General features: G+C 32.7%; 1 protein-coding gene and 1 long non-coding RNA gene across 2 annotated transcripts; one reads left to right on the top strand and one right to left on the bottom strand.

Moving 5' to 3' along the window:
• Positions 1-9,725: 9,725 nt before the first annotated feature.
• On the top strand, positions 9,726-14,386 carry Gasz (ankyrin repeat, SAM and basic leucine zipper domain-containing protein 1). The gene is made up of 10 exons (XM_066287936.1): positions 9,726-9,912; positions 10,634-10,721; positions 11,966-12,104; positions 12,195-12,317; positions 12,381-12,539; positions 12,635-12,705; positions 12,938-13,179; positions 13,607-13,852; positions 13,914-14,121; positions 14,185-14,386. Exons 2-10 carry the CDS (start codon positions 10,641-10,643, stop codon positions 14,332-14,334), a joined length of 1,419 nt encoding a protein of 472 aa, XP_066144033.1. The 5' UTR covers positions 9,726-9,912; positions 10,634-10,640; the 3' UTR covers positions 14,335-14,386.
• On the bottom strand, positions 10,090-11,023 carry LOC136342285 (uncharacterized). The gene is made up of 3 exons (XR_010732619.1): positions 10,947-11,023; positions 10,618-10,775; positions 10,090-10,234 (listed from the first exon to the last, which is right to left on the bottom strand). It is a non-coding gene; the product is annotated as an uncharacterized lncRNA (long non-coding RNA).
• Positions 14,387-14,401: the final 15 nt, after the last annotated feature.

Raw genomic sequence — 14,401 nt, 5'->3', positions numbered from 1 at the left:
GTCAGAGTAGGGGTGAATTCGGCCCATTTTACTTATAGTTATCATTCTTTTAGCCGACGAAATTTAGGTCTTTCCTCCAAAGAAACTTAAATAACTAATATCGAACGAATATCTCCAAGAAAGAGCAATGAAGTTTTAGTACAGAGCGAATTAGAGTAGCAACGTTGTTGTCGCTTAGCTTACTAAATAATAAGCTTCCGTACTTTTGACGACCACTGTATGTGTTAATTATATACAAAAAGCAGACGGCGGACCATATCTGAACTGGAAAAATGACGATAACACTGAAAGATGATACACCATTCGGTTATTGCCCTCGACAATTAGCATATAAAGATTGCAAATATAATAAGTACATATAGTAATATATAATATATAATAATAAGAGAAACCTGAATGTGATTGATAATATGCAGGTCCGATGAGGTGGTGAAAATAAAGAACGGACACTTCAGATTGTGTACCGTGCCCTCAACGCAAAAGGGGTCAGCAAAAATACCCTTTACCAGCTATCCATTACCAAGTCAATTCCCTGTGGCGTGTCGAATGCTTTGTAATTTTAGATATGAAATCTGGTTTCCATTAAATACAAATGGAGGAACGTCCCGAGCACATTATAATAAGTGGAAATGGAGAAAATTGCATTTCGCTTTGCAATTTCCCATTTTAGCAATCAACGAGCCGTAAACAAGGCTTTAGGTATGTTGAAAGGGGAAAAAGTATTTGTCGATCTAGGTGACGTGTGAGTACCATCATCCACCATCTCAGAAAAACTGCAACACCTTGAAGTTTTGGTCTACGGCAGGGTTTCCTTTCAACTCTGAATATCGTATTTTTTTGCATCAGAGACTGAATGTCAGGGGATGGTAATGAGTAAAGGAAACAGGGCGTCTGAGCCCAGGATAAATTAGGAGACTCGAATAAATATCGACCCCTATGAAGATCAAATACGCTTGACAGCTTATGGGACTGCCAGGACACTTTTGCCGATTTTTTTCAGGGCCTTTGTACACTAACACAATGGATAACAGCGTCATTGGAGGAAAATGATGTATTTGAGTTGATGTCTGAGTGTAACTCAGCCAGGCAAATGGTCACAAAAAACTAATAAATACTCTTTTATACAGGGTGTCTCCAAAAAGGTCTGTAGAAAATTCTACCACAGATTTCTGAGGTCAAAACTTGACGATTTAACCCAATTTACCTTAGTCCAAAAGTGGACGGTTTTCGAAATACAGGGCGTCAAAGTGAAAACAAAAAAAAGCAAAAAAATTTATTTCTTGGTTGGTAATGCTGCTATCTACACAAAATGTCGTATCGGGCGGTTTTTGGGGATAAGAAATCAGAATCCGTTTACATTTTCGATGCACAATGTAGAGGGCGTTGTCAGCGCTCGATGAACCCTCTTTAAAAGGGCATAACTTTTCATCACCCGGTATAAAATTTATTTATGACTAAACTTGTGTTTTCCTACATTTTTTAAGGAAAAAAGGTCTCTTGTTAAAAATCTCTACGAGACTTCCTTCTTGAGATATTTGAAGCTTAAAGTTCGCTGCATGTCTTGAACAATAATTTTAATGTACTACAAAGTGGTACATTATCAACATGAATTTAAAATTAATGTGTGGGCAGGAATAATTGACAATTTTATTATTGGTCCTGTCATTTTGCCACCCCGATTAAGTGGTGAAAGTTATTTGGAACATATTCAAAATACAATGCCAGAATTATTGGAAGATCTTCCTTTACAACTTCGGCAAGATATGTGGTTTATGCACGACGGTGCTCCGCCACATTTTACTATAAATGTGAGCAACTATTTAAATCAACAGTACCCACGAAGATGGATAGGTAAAGGAAATGATGCTCCGGTACCACGGCCACCGCGCTCACCGGATTTAACTCCGATGGATTATTTTTTATGGGGGACTCTAAAGTCCATGGTATACTTCACTGCCATAAATAGTGAAGAGGAACTATGGGGACGAATTCAAAATGCAGTAAACATTTTAAAGAACGACGAAGAATTGATGAATAGAGTACATTTTAATTATCTTGCGTCGGATTAATCTTTGTATGCAAGTCAATAGTGGTCATTTCGAACATCAACTAAAAATATAATTTTTACGTGTTTATGTTTGGTATTTATGTTTTCAAGTAATTTGTAATCTATTTTTAAGTTTTGATTTTTTTCGATCCAACTGTAAGAATAGATATGTAGTACATTAAAATTATTGTTCAAGACATACAGCGAACTTCAAGCTTCAAATTTCTCAAGAAGGAAGCCTCGTATAGATTTTTAACAAGAGACCTTTTTTCCTTAAAAAATGTAAGAAAACACAAGTTTAGCAATAAATAAATTTTATACCGGGTGATGAAAAAGTTATGCCCTTTTAAAGAGGGTTCATCAAGCACTGACAACGCCATCTACATTGTGCATCGAAAATGTAAACGGATTCTGATTTCTTATCCCCAAAAACCGCCCGATACGACATTTTGTGTAGATAGCAGCATTACCAACCAAGAAATCAATTTTTTTGCTGTTTTTTGTTTTCACTTTGACGCCCTGTATTTCGAAAACCGTCCACTTTTGGACTAAGGTAAATTGGGTTAAATCGTCATGTTTTGACCTCAGAAATCTGTGGTAGAATTTTGTACAGACCTTTTAGAGACACCCTGTATATTGCGTATTTAGAACCCGGTGCTCCGCTGAAAGCTAAGCTGCGCACCCATGCTAATTCGATTGGGTTAGGTGTTGGTCCTCTACAGAAACTGGTGTAGCTCCCATGTAAACGTGTAAACTCATTGCCTTTTTATTTATTATTATTATTTTTTTATATAGGGTGTTTCATTTAAAGTCCTAGTAAAGTTAAAATTCTCCGACACTTTAGAAAAATTCTAAATCAAAAAAAGTTTAAAATAAACATCGCAACCCATATACGCCAATTTTCATTAAAAAAAAGTCATTTAAAGAATATTTCAAGAACAACTTTGTTTTCTCAAATAGAACCCACGTTTTTTTTTAGTAAATTTGCAAAGAGCTTAAAAAATTAAGTATTTTTTGCTGAAAATTTTTCTCCTGAAACTTCGCGATGACTAAATATTAACATAGCTCAAAGTGATACATTTAAAAATAACACATAACTTATTATGCAAAAAACTTTATTCATAGAAAATAAAAATTCACATTTACAAAAAATTAACCCAAAATGATAGAAAAAAATATGTTTAAACATTTATCAGTCGAATAAATGTGTTGGCTTTCCGCATTGAGAACTTTCCAATTTTCCTGCTAAACGATCTCGATACATTTCCAGCGATATAAGATGATTCTCCAGGTATTCTTTACCAAGCTGCTCTAAAGCGGTTTCTCATATCATCCAGAATTGTTGGAACTTAAGCGTTTACTTTTTCTTTAAGGCAATCCTAATGATTAAAGTCTAATGGAGTCATTTCAGGTGATCTGGCTGACCAGTTCATTGGATCATTTTGTCCTATCCGTTTTTCAGGAAACATTTAATTTAAAACTTCTCGTGCGACATGAGCAAAATGGACTGGACATCTATCATGCTGATACCACAAAGCAACTTTTTGGTCAAGGATTAAGATCTTCCCACAAAACCGGTAGATCATTTAAATTGTTTTTAATAAAAACATGTTCCTAACATTATATTTTGTCGCAGACCATGCCACACTAAATATTACTTGACCGAAGTCTTCGATGTTCTATTTGTCTCAGCCATAGTGCATGTTGTGGCAAGTTACCTAACTATGGTTCGTAAAAGTGGATTTTTCGGAAAAAAAGCATGTTGGAGAAAAAGTTTTCATTTAAATGTAATTTTCCCTTGCCCAAGAATAAAATTGCACCCTTTTTCCAATATGGTTGCCATGTAATTCATGGTGGAGGAAAAAACGATACGAATGCAATTTATTCAATTTTAGAATACGATACATACTGGCCAAAGAAATTACCGAATCTTTTGAGTAATGAGGGCAACTTGCATGGGAATCAACAGCTATAGTCGCTAAAATAGCTATTTGGTTATTTCCCTTGGTGACAGTTCTTACGCGGGTTTTTTTACTTGTCTTCACATTGCCACTTTTAAAAAATTTCTCGAATATTCGATAAAAAGTTAGACGATTAGGTGCTCTTTCTTCAGGGAATCTTTGAACATAAATCCAATAAGATTCAGCACTGTTTTGACCACTTTTTCCATAAGCTACCATCATTTAAATATTCTATTCTTTAGAAAAGTTCTTAATTTTTTACATTTCAATTCACAACTTTATGTAAAAAAGCAAATAATTAGCGTCGTCTTAAAGATTCCTTTGAAATTTATAAATAAATTCGATACCAAAAAAAAAAAATACAAATACGTTCTAGTGAAAACATGACTTTTGTTCAACTGAAAAATATTTAAAAATAATTTCTATTATAATTTTGGGTTAATTTTTTGAATCGTTGAATTTTTATTTTCTATCAATAAAATTTGTTTCGCAATTTAAATCAAGTTTTATTTTAAATGTTCCACTTCAATTTTTGCTGATATTTGAAAAACAAGAAGTTTTTGGGAAAAAACTTTATCAGCAAAAAATACCTAAATTTTGATCTGTTTCCAAAATTTACCCAAAAAAAATTGATGTGCCATTGAAAAAACAAAGTTGGCCTCGAAATGTCCTTTAAATGACCTTGAGTAAAATTCGCTTATGTATGTTGAAAATCCCTCTTTATAACAAACAATGTTTGTTTAAAACTTTTTAAAATTTTAGATTTGGTTTCGAAGATAGTTGCTTGTTTGCACTTTAAATGAAACACCCTGTATTGGCCGACAATAAATATCGATATCACTTCTATGGCCTGAAAACAGCGGCAATTGTTGAGGCAGCCAAACATTTTCGTATTTATTCGGATGGTGCACAGCGTATGCTTTCCCTTTGTCTCCAGGAAAACCTTCTAAAAAATCAGGGGTGATGTCCTGATGATTGGACACAGTGGAATTTCCCCGGACTCCTACCCACTAAAAACTTCCTGCGCCCTACAACTACCTGGAACTGTCCATAGAGGATAAATCGTCAATGTCGAGAGGCTTGGGGATTCGGTTGACAGTTGCTTCTAAGCTCGTGATTATTGTCTTTCTTGAGTGGCTCGCTGCATCCACTCCAGTTCCTCGACCATCGCGAAAATGGCATTGCTACAGCAGTTTTGTCTTCCAACATCCTGTTGATGAGAGATATTGGAGTTAAGTCGTTCACACATTCTTTTAGCATATCTAGCTGGTCTTCCAATAACGGACATTGGAAAATGTAATATTCTGTGGTATCGGCTCCGCAATTCCCAAAATCCAGGTCCGTTTTCCCTATTCTATGAGTGTAGATCTGAAAACTACCGTGTTCACTGAGCGCCTGAGTTACGTTAGATAAAAGTTTAGGCCTTCATGTTTGCACGACGTTCATAAGTATAGGTCAGGGATCAATCGCTTAGTCTACTGCCCTTTGTCCGCCGGTCCTGACCATCGTGTTTGCCACTTCTGAATGGTCGTTCGCCTGGCCTCCCTCTTATCTGCCTCCGTAACGTGACGGCAGCACCGAGCATAGTGCGTTCGTGTACAGCGTAGTCAAAATTTGAGGCGTATCATTGAGATTTCGGAAACCACAAGAGATATGAGGTCGCTTAAGGTGGACCAAATTTACAGAATTTAGTGTCCAAGGTAGTACTTCTAGTAACTACGAAAAATTTCGAATATTCCCGAAGATATTCAGAAAAAAAAGAGATATTTCAAAAAACAAATGTCATTCCATTATTACCACTTCTTCGTTCTTACAAAATGGCGTTGTGAAATTTGAAATCAGACGTTTCGTCTTTAAGTCACCATCATCAATTTTTTTTTTTAAAACGACCCTAAATTTTTTTTATCTTGTGTTTTATTACCCTTTACCTTTTTAAGAATAATGTCGTAAAAGAATCGCTATAAAAGGTGGTAAATAGGATGAAAATACCGTCTTAAAAAGTATATATATTATTTCATTCTCCCACGTAACGTTTTTAGCATAGGTTTGTCTTCGTTCCACTTTTTTTTTTCGCGTAATACATGTTTCTAATCAACTTTTATATATGAAGTAAATAACAGAAATATTTTTTTATAAAGTATAACAAATAGAGAGAACTTCTGAGTATTTAAAAAAAACGCATATATGGACAAGCAGGTGGCTGAGGATTAAGTTGTGCTTTTTTTTAATTAAACCATTTTCAAATTGTTGTTCTATCAAATCTATTCAATAAATTATAAAGTTGATATTAATTATTATTAAAGCAAAACAAAATGTTCTCACTACTTTAAAATTGTTACGTAATAAATATCTATTACGTTTGTAACAGAAATCTTCAATTATCTTCAGAGAGATATTTGAAAAAATAATAAACTTTAAAAGTGGCGTTAAAAACTATTTAAAATTGAATGATAATAGATCCAAAGTTTCTATTTTTTGTAAATGAATGCAAATTAATATGCTAAGGGATCTCAAAAACAGTAATAATAATGACGTGGCATTTATTTTGAAATATCTCTTGAAATAAAGTAAAAATATAAATAAAAAAGATGCAGCAAAATTTCGTCTTTTTCTGGATATTTCCGGAGGTGTTCAGAATTTTTCTAGGTTCAAAATGACATTTTCTTGGACAGTAAATTGTGTTTTTATTTATAACTCTGCCCCAATTTCAGCGACCCCACATCTCGTGTAGTTTTTGAAATCTTAATGGCACACTTCGCATTTGGACCACCCTGTAAAACGTAACCCGGCTAGAATTCAATTTGTCTCCTCTTTCTCTTAACATCTTAACAAATTGTTAATTTAAAAAAATTAAAAAACAGCATGAAATTAGATTAAAAAATACTATTTTTTCACTTAGTTCGTTTTGTAAATTTTGCTTGCGTGCTCAATAATGCAAAATGACCAATTTTTTTAAAGTGAGACTTCAAATGAAAGGCCTTTCAAAACCACATTTAATGGTGTATTGTGATTCACTTTATGGTTACTTTTATTCATTTTTTTATTCTTTCTTTTAACCAATAACTGTTTGTGAGCGCAAAATCGAAAATAAACCAATTTCCCATCAACTAGTAAGTTTTTCCATTGTTTACGTGCTAGTCAACTGAGTTTCTATTGTATTTTTTACCAAATTTGTACTTGTTTCTTGGATAAGGAAGGAAAATTAGTGGTTAATGATAGACAGCACAAGTTGTTGATACAAACTGGAGCACTATTTTTTATTTTTGTATTGCATGGGCAAGATCTATGCAAAAACTAACTAACGACCCCTTTCATATGTGGTACCCCACCTGCCATTTCCCCCTTTTTTTGTTTGTTTTATCTAGTCATCTATATTCTTAATGAGTCCAGACGTTTACTCCATAAAATGAAACCTAATATTATTATTTATTCCTTTTTGATTATAGACTGGCGACATACATAAATCTAATACTATTTTTCTCAAAAGGAATAGATAGATTTCGAATCTCAATACACCGTCGAATGTAATTTTGAAAGGCCTTGACCCATGTTTCAACTTGAAAATTCGGTCTTTTTGCACTACCTGTGACGTAAAAAACATTAAAAAAATAAACATCAAAAAACGATATATTTTTTAAATTTAATGTTGCTTTAAATTTTTTTTTTAATAATAATTTGTTAAAAAGTTAACAGGAAATAAGAAGGGGGAGGAGTCAATTTGGAGCCGCATCGTTTTTAAGCCGGAATTCCCCCAATGATTTGACCGATTTGAAAATGTGCTTGTTAAAAACACTATGCATAAACAAAATTGTCGATAAAGGTATTCTCCGAGAGCCGGAACATAATGACGCATGTTGTGAGATATATTGGATAACCCGGTCTCAATCCGAGACAACACTATTATAAACAATATCATTAAAACCAAAACAAAACTATGGGTATGTTTTGAGCTTATTGCAGAGCGTTCGATGACGATTAAATTATAACATAACAAATCTTCACACTTTCGGTGCAATTGATTGTGTTTAAAAAAATATGAAAAAATGTATACTTGTACACAGTGTCTCTGAACTGTGAATTCAACCACATACTGTGAGTCCCAAAATATCACGAGAAGTTCATATAAATACATGCATCTCGAAAGGCGCTTCGTTTTCGGCATATAGAAAGTGGAAGATAGGTTCCTCAGGATGTTTTTTTTTTAATTTATATTTATGAATCGCTTTGAGTTAAATAAATTAAATTTTGTATTTGGTTTTAAATCTGATGTTTGTTTAATAAAATCCACCGATTTGTTAAATCTAAATTTTCTTGAAAACTGTTGGGGATTTCGACTTTTAACTAGAGTACCCTTTATATGTAAATATCTTCAAATTCAATATTTTTCCAATGAAATCGTCGATGAAATTAAGAACAACAAAATGTAGGTCCTCTTCACGCACTCCCCCCATATTATCCACCCCTAGAAAAATATCGTAATTTATTTAAAGAGACTCAAAAAGATCATAAAAATGACAAAATTTAATTAATTAATCTCGAAACGTTTCGAAAATATTAATAAAAAAAACTATCCTCAGGTATCAACCTTTCATACCCTGTATGTGCCTTTCCTTATATGTTTATATGAAGATATGAAGTTTTCGCCATATTTTGGTACTTTGAACATGTGGTTGAATTTATGGCACTATGTTCATAGACACTTTAGATATTAGTTTAATCGCATACAGACCCTCGAGTGAGAAACCAGATCATCACATCGTATCATCTTGTAGTCGATCATGCTGACTCATTAGAGAATTCAAATTGTTGCACATTAATTCGCGTAATCAATGATGTATTTAAAAATAATACCGTTTACCACCAATTCCGAAGAAAATGTCTGAATATTTTATGGATGGGCTGTTGCCAGTTTTGGAAAAATTCGGAAAACCTAGATATACATTATAGTATCATTAAAGCTGTTACTTTTACTTCCATAGTTTTTTTGGGGAAAGGACAGTGTTTGAGCCTCCCTTTGTTTGTGCACAAATTTCAAGCTATGGAGTAAATCTTTCTGTATGCGAATAACTATTCCAAGTGCTGTTACTGGAGGTGGAGGTGCAATCGAAATTGTTCATGTGCAGCCAATAAATATATTATTATTCGTGTTCTTAAAACTTAATTAATAATAGACATTAATCTAAGAAAAAGATTGTATACTAAGTCTTTTTAAATTTTAAAGGTTTTACTTCCCATGGTGAAGTTTAATAAAACACACATATGAAAAGTACTTGATGTTATGGTGAATGCAAATTTCAGTATCAACTAAGTAAAAAGTAAATTGTAAATCACCGTTAGTGCTTGATGTAAAAATTGCACAAAAAATCAATTCGCACCTGAAAGTCGATATGAGTAGTCTCGCAGGGCACGTTGAGTATCCCAAAACCCAAGGTTTCATTCAGAATATTGTAGATAAGACGTGACTAAAATTCAAGAAGGCAGGTCCCCGAAGTGAAAAAATAGAATAATGTAAATTTTCATGCAAATAAGATAAAAGAACGTTTAATAAGCATAGAATGCGCCAATATACCCAAAATGCTCTGGAATACTTTTAACCAGATTTTCATCAAAATTGAGCGCTCCGCGGACATGGCTATGGTTCAAGGCCGGATTAGCCCTAGGTCGCCATATTCAATAAAAATATTTATGTGGCTGAACGTTGCTAAGGCGACGAGAGGCCATCCAAACCCAGAAGAAAAATTATTTGAATTTATCGAAATTGGATTGAGAGATAATACAGGGTGGTTAGTTAATATGCTAAATTGGCCTAAAAGCTTCACTTATTTTCTAAAAAAAGATATATCATAATACAATTTGTGTGGTGCATTTTTACAGTGTTTAACAAATATCCAAATTCTAAAAAAGGCAAGTAATATTGGGTTAACCTTACAGTTAATATTACAAAAAGCTGTAAGGGATTTACTTTTTTCTTTACATGTAGTGGAACTTACCATTTACTTTTCACAAGGAAGTTCGTACCGCAAGCTAACAATATCAGGCAAGAAATGTGAAATATTAACTTTTCATAATCAAGTTGTCCACATTAAATTTTATTGTAAACTCTTCTACTGAACATTTATCAATGCAAACTCAGCAAGTGCATAAGACTACTCAGTACACAAGTTAACTGCTTAGATCTTATAAGTAACACAGGTTAATCCATCAATCAAGAACCTAAAAGGTGTCGCTATACATTACAGAAATATTAAAATGCAAGAAATATATCACTTTTCTACACTAAATTGAAATAAGTACATATGAGCAAATATTATTTCGTCATCCTAAAAATTCTCTTGATTTTTCAGTTATTTTGGATATTGTTAGAAGACTTAATGGCATATTGAATCTTGTAAAGAAAATTATAATACATAAAGGAAAACACTACTCACATTAAGTGTCTCGATTTTTTTTAGTTCAAATACCTTAACGATAATTTTTTATTTATGTCTCATTCAACTACATGTTTTCTGAGTTCATCATATCATGATTTCGATACTGAAATTTTTCACTCTGTAGGAAATATCCAAGCAAGTTAAATCTTCAAATAAACATTTAAAATTCCACCTTAACCTTTTTCAAAATTTAGCATCACCATGGCACATGGTCCTGATTGGTCAGATAGTGAGGATAGCCTTCTTGCTGATGATGAAGATTATATGAATTTTAAGGTGAAGGTAAGTTGTTTTCATTAAGGTGCAAATACACTATGTATGAAAAGCCTGGCAATTCTGAAATATTTCGAAAAATATATAATGTATTAAAATGTCATAAAAATATAAAAATTTTATAAAATTAGAAAAGGTTTTAAAATTCTACCATTTTCTGATATTCAAAAATATGCAAGGTGTTTCACAAAGTAGCAGTGTGAGTTGAATTTATTTTACATTTTGCTGATTTACCTTTGTATTGAGAACACATTTCATGTAACATGATGTATGGCTATTGAATGCCACCAAACAAAGTTATTCTTATTGGAGTAAGTGCCTCAAAATGTGCAGATGCATCAAATCTGTGAATCTAGAAAGCCATTCTAAATGTCATTAATATAGGTGATAATGGCTTGGTTTTTTTTTTATTTAATCTATCTAGTAATCAGTTTGCTCATTGAGTTGCTTAGATAGGACGTGAAGATGAAATAGAATGGCTCCCTAGATCACTGGACTTTACGTCCCTTGTCCGTTTTCTATGGGACCACCTAAAAGATAAGGTGTAAGGCACAAAACCAGAAAATTTAAATGAGTTAAGAAAAAACATTATTGACAAATGCCATCTCATTACTATTAAAATACTGAAATATGTTGTTGACAAATTCTATTACAATTTAGCTCATTGTCATGCCATTCAGGAGGCACATTTTGAGTACTTCCTTCAATAAAAATAAGTTCATTTATATAAAAGCGATTTCGTTTTTTTTCTTCAGTTCTTCAATTGCTGCTAAGCTGCTAGAGTTAGCCATCAGACATGTTACTTGAAATGGGTTGAGAATGGGAAATCAGAAAATGTCATAAAAAATTTGCCATTTCATAAGAAAAGGCAACTTCACTGCTACTTTGTGCCCACCTTGTATATTTTTAAATCCCGCAGAATAGTAGAATTTTTTAACTCCTTCAGTTTTTGTTTAACGTATATTTTAATAAACTGTATATTTTTAGAGATATTTCAAGGTTGTGGACTTTCATACACAATGCATAAAGATGTGTCTGCCATCATTTCTTCAACCTATCTTTTTTATTTACAAAAGATCTGTTAACAATTGTACCACAGAGAAATGGCAGACAGCAGTGTCTGTTTTTAAATCATACACTATATTTATTGTATTCTTAAATCTATTGGCACTTGAAGTTAATCATGTTTAGTCTATGTTAATCAAATATGTAAAGACCTTTCACAAAGTGTAATTTCCTTATTTTTCTTATAGATCAAAAATAGCAAAAATGATACTTATATTGATACTACAATATCAGATCAACTGAAAAAAGAGGAGAATGGAAAAATCTGTTTTCTTAATGCTATAACTGCTGGTAATGTTGAGGATGTTAAGGAGTTAATATCGAAAGGTAAATAACAAGAAATAAGGAGTGGTTTTTAAAAAATTCAAGAAGTAAGGTATATTTTTTTAATTATTGGTTTTGCTACTTCTCCAATAGGTATTGACCTCCACATGGTCATACGGGAAAATTGGACTGCTATCATGTTATCAGTCTCTTTAGGTAACCCACTAATCACTAAATTGCTCCTTGAGAATGGCGCAAACGTATACCAGGACAGAGGTTTACACAAATTTCACCAATTACATTCAGATTTATGATATGTTGAATCCTTTCAATCCACAGATGGTGTAACTCCTTTAATGATGGCATGCAGTTGCCCAAGTTACACAGCTCCTTATCAAAAATCGTTTGAAGTTGTGAAGTTATTAGTTGAAAAGGGAGCAGTTGTAACGGTGATAAATAGGAAGAAGATGGATGCGTTGATGTATGCTGCCAGCAATGGTAATGGAATGGAGCTTTCCTTAAGAAATTATGTATATTTTTCATATTTGTTAATTTTAGTATGTTTTTTTTTATGTTATGTTATTGATTTTTAGGCAATTTGTTGGTGGTAGAGTACCTGTTACCTAAAGCTAATAAAGAAGCTGTTGATAACCAGCGGTGGAACGTAAGTATTTATTTCAGTCTAGGTTTTAAATGTTTTTAATGTAAAATTATTTAAAACATTATTTGATAATAGAATAATTAAAGTCTTATCCAATTTAAACTCTAGTTTAATCGGGTAAAAAACGGTGTTGTAGGTCAAATATGGTGTCTTAAAAATCTAAATCCAAAAAATCAAAAGAATGTTGAAGTGTGCCTGCTTCTAGTTGATATCTTTTTCACCATGCAAATTTTAGGCCTTAACGTGGGCAGTAAGTAACAATCAACCAGAAGTAGTAAAATTCCTCTATGAGAATGGATTTTCTTATAATTTGTTGGACGTCCGAGGTAACACTGCATTAGACATAGCCAAAGATAATTGTCTAGATGATATCATCAATATATTTCCAAAGAAAGAAACTGATTTGGTAGAAGAAATATTAAGTCGATGTCATTTAAACTTTGAGAAGAACTTCATCGGATTAAAACGAGGCGAAAAGTGCGTATTTTTTTAATACTGATTGCCACGTTTCCATCTGTGTTGTTTGTTTTCTAATTGATTTGGTTTTGAAATATTGAGTGCACTTTATTTACTGATTATGAAAATGTGAACATTTAACGGAAATTTTAAAGTGATTTAAAAAACTACAACTTAGATGGGAGCGTATAATAGTTAGTAAAAATTTTAAATTATGTACTTAGTGCAAATAGATAAGATTTCCAAGACTTGCTGTATTTCTGTGTATAATCTCATTAAAATATCGGAATCATGGGACTGGAAATCTTAATTCTAATAGTTCATGAATTATGTCTGCCACCTAAGTTTTTGGAAAAATGTACGTAACTTCTATATATCTTTTGCTTTTTCCGAAAAATTACGCGTTGTTTTTTATTTCGGGCGAAATTTGCAAGTTTTATGGTTTTAGGCCAATATTTTTCGAGGACTTATGTAACTTTTTATTCTCCGTAAAGTGCAGCCACCTTATACCTCTCTTATCGGATAAAAAAGTAACATTAGGCCAGTTCCTGTCATTTGACGAATGCGACTTAAAAAATCTAGGTATCCTATTGCCTTACCAGAGGAATAGGATTCTATCTGGGTTACATCGGTTTCACAAACAACCGTATCTCCCTAAGTCTCTGCACACTTGCCTTAAAAATAAATCGTACAGGTACGAACTATTAGTATTTTATATGTAAATTTGAAACCAAAAATATAACGTATTATTTTAGTAATGTAGACGTAGCTACCCAAGTGATATCAGCCATAAAGCAAATAATCTCAATGGACGCTTGCTTGAAATATTTAATGAAACATTTAAGCAAAGAAAAGCTGAGTATTGAAGAACAAAAAATTATGGAAAGCTCTTTTATTGAGATCAAATACAAAATTCATCAAATGAAACCCGTGATTAAAAAGCTGCGAGATCGGCTGCAGCAGGTAAACTAGGTTCTTATTTTACATAAATTAACTAGCAATTGTAGGATTAAAATTAAATTGTAGTGTGATAAATCGATAGTTCCCGTAGACCTAATAACAAAAAATTCAATTGGAGATGTCGATACCAGAAAGAATTTCGCCTTAAAAAAACTGTGCCTTGGTTTTAGCTTGGGTGTGGTGTGGATGCTATTAATTTGTAAGTTGAAGGGTTGAAAATTGTTATTTCGTATTTTGAATAATAAAAGCAAACACAGTAAATAAATAATATTCTTTACTTTTT

The sequence above is a fragment of the Euwallacea fornicatus genome, chromosome 11 (genome assembly GCF_040115645.1).
Source record: "Euwallacea fornicatus isolate EFF26 chromosome 11, ASM4011564v1, whole genome shotgun sequence".
Classification (NCBI taxonomy): Eukaryota; Metazoa; Arthropoda; class Insecta; order Coleoptera; family Curculionidae; genus Euwallacea; species Euwallacea fornicatus.
Note: the sequence above shows the minus strand (reverse complement) of the source record. Positions and strands in the feature narration are given on the sequence as shown.

Coding starts and splice junctions, on each gene's coding strand:
- Gasz (XM_066287936.1), top strand. CDS start 10,641: ATGGCACATGGTCCTGATTGGTCAGATAGTGAGGATAGCCTTCTTGCT. Junction 12,318..12,380: donor AAACGTATACCAGGACAGAG/GTTTACACAAAT, acceptor TTCAATCCACAG/ATGGTGTAACTCCTTTAATG. Junction 13,180..13,606: donor GGATTAAAACGAGGCGAAAA/GTGCGTATTTTT, acceptor TTATGGTTTTAG/GCCAATATTTTTCGAGGACT.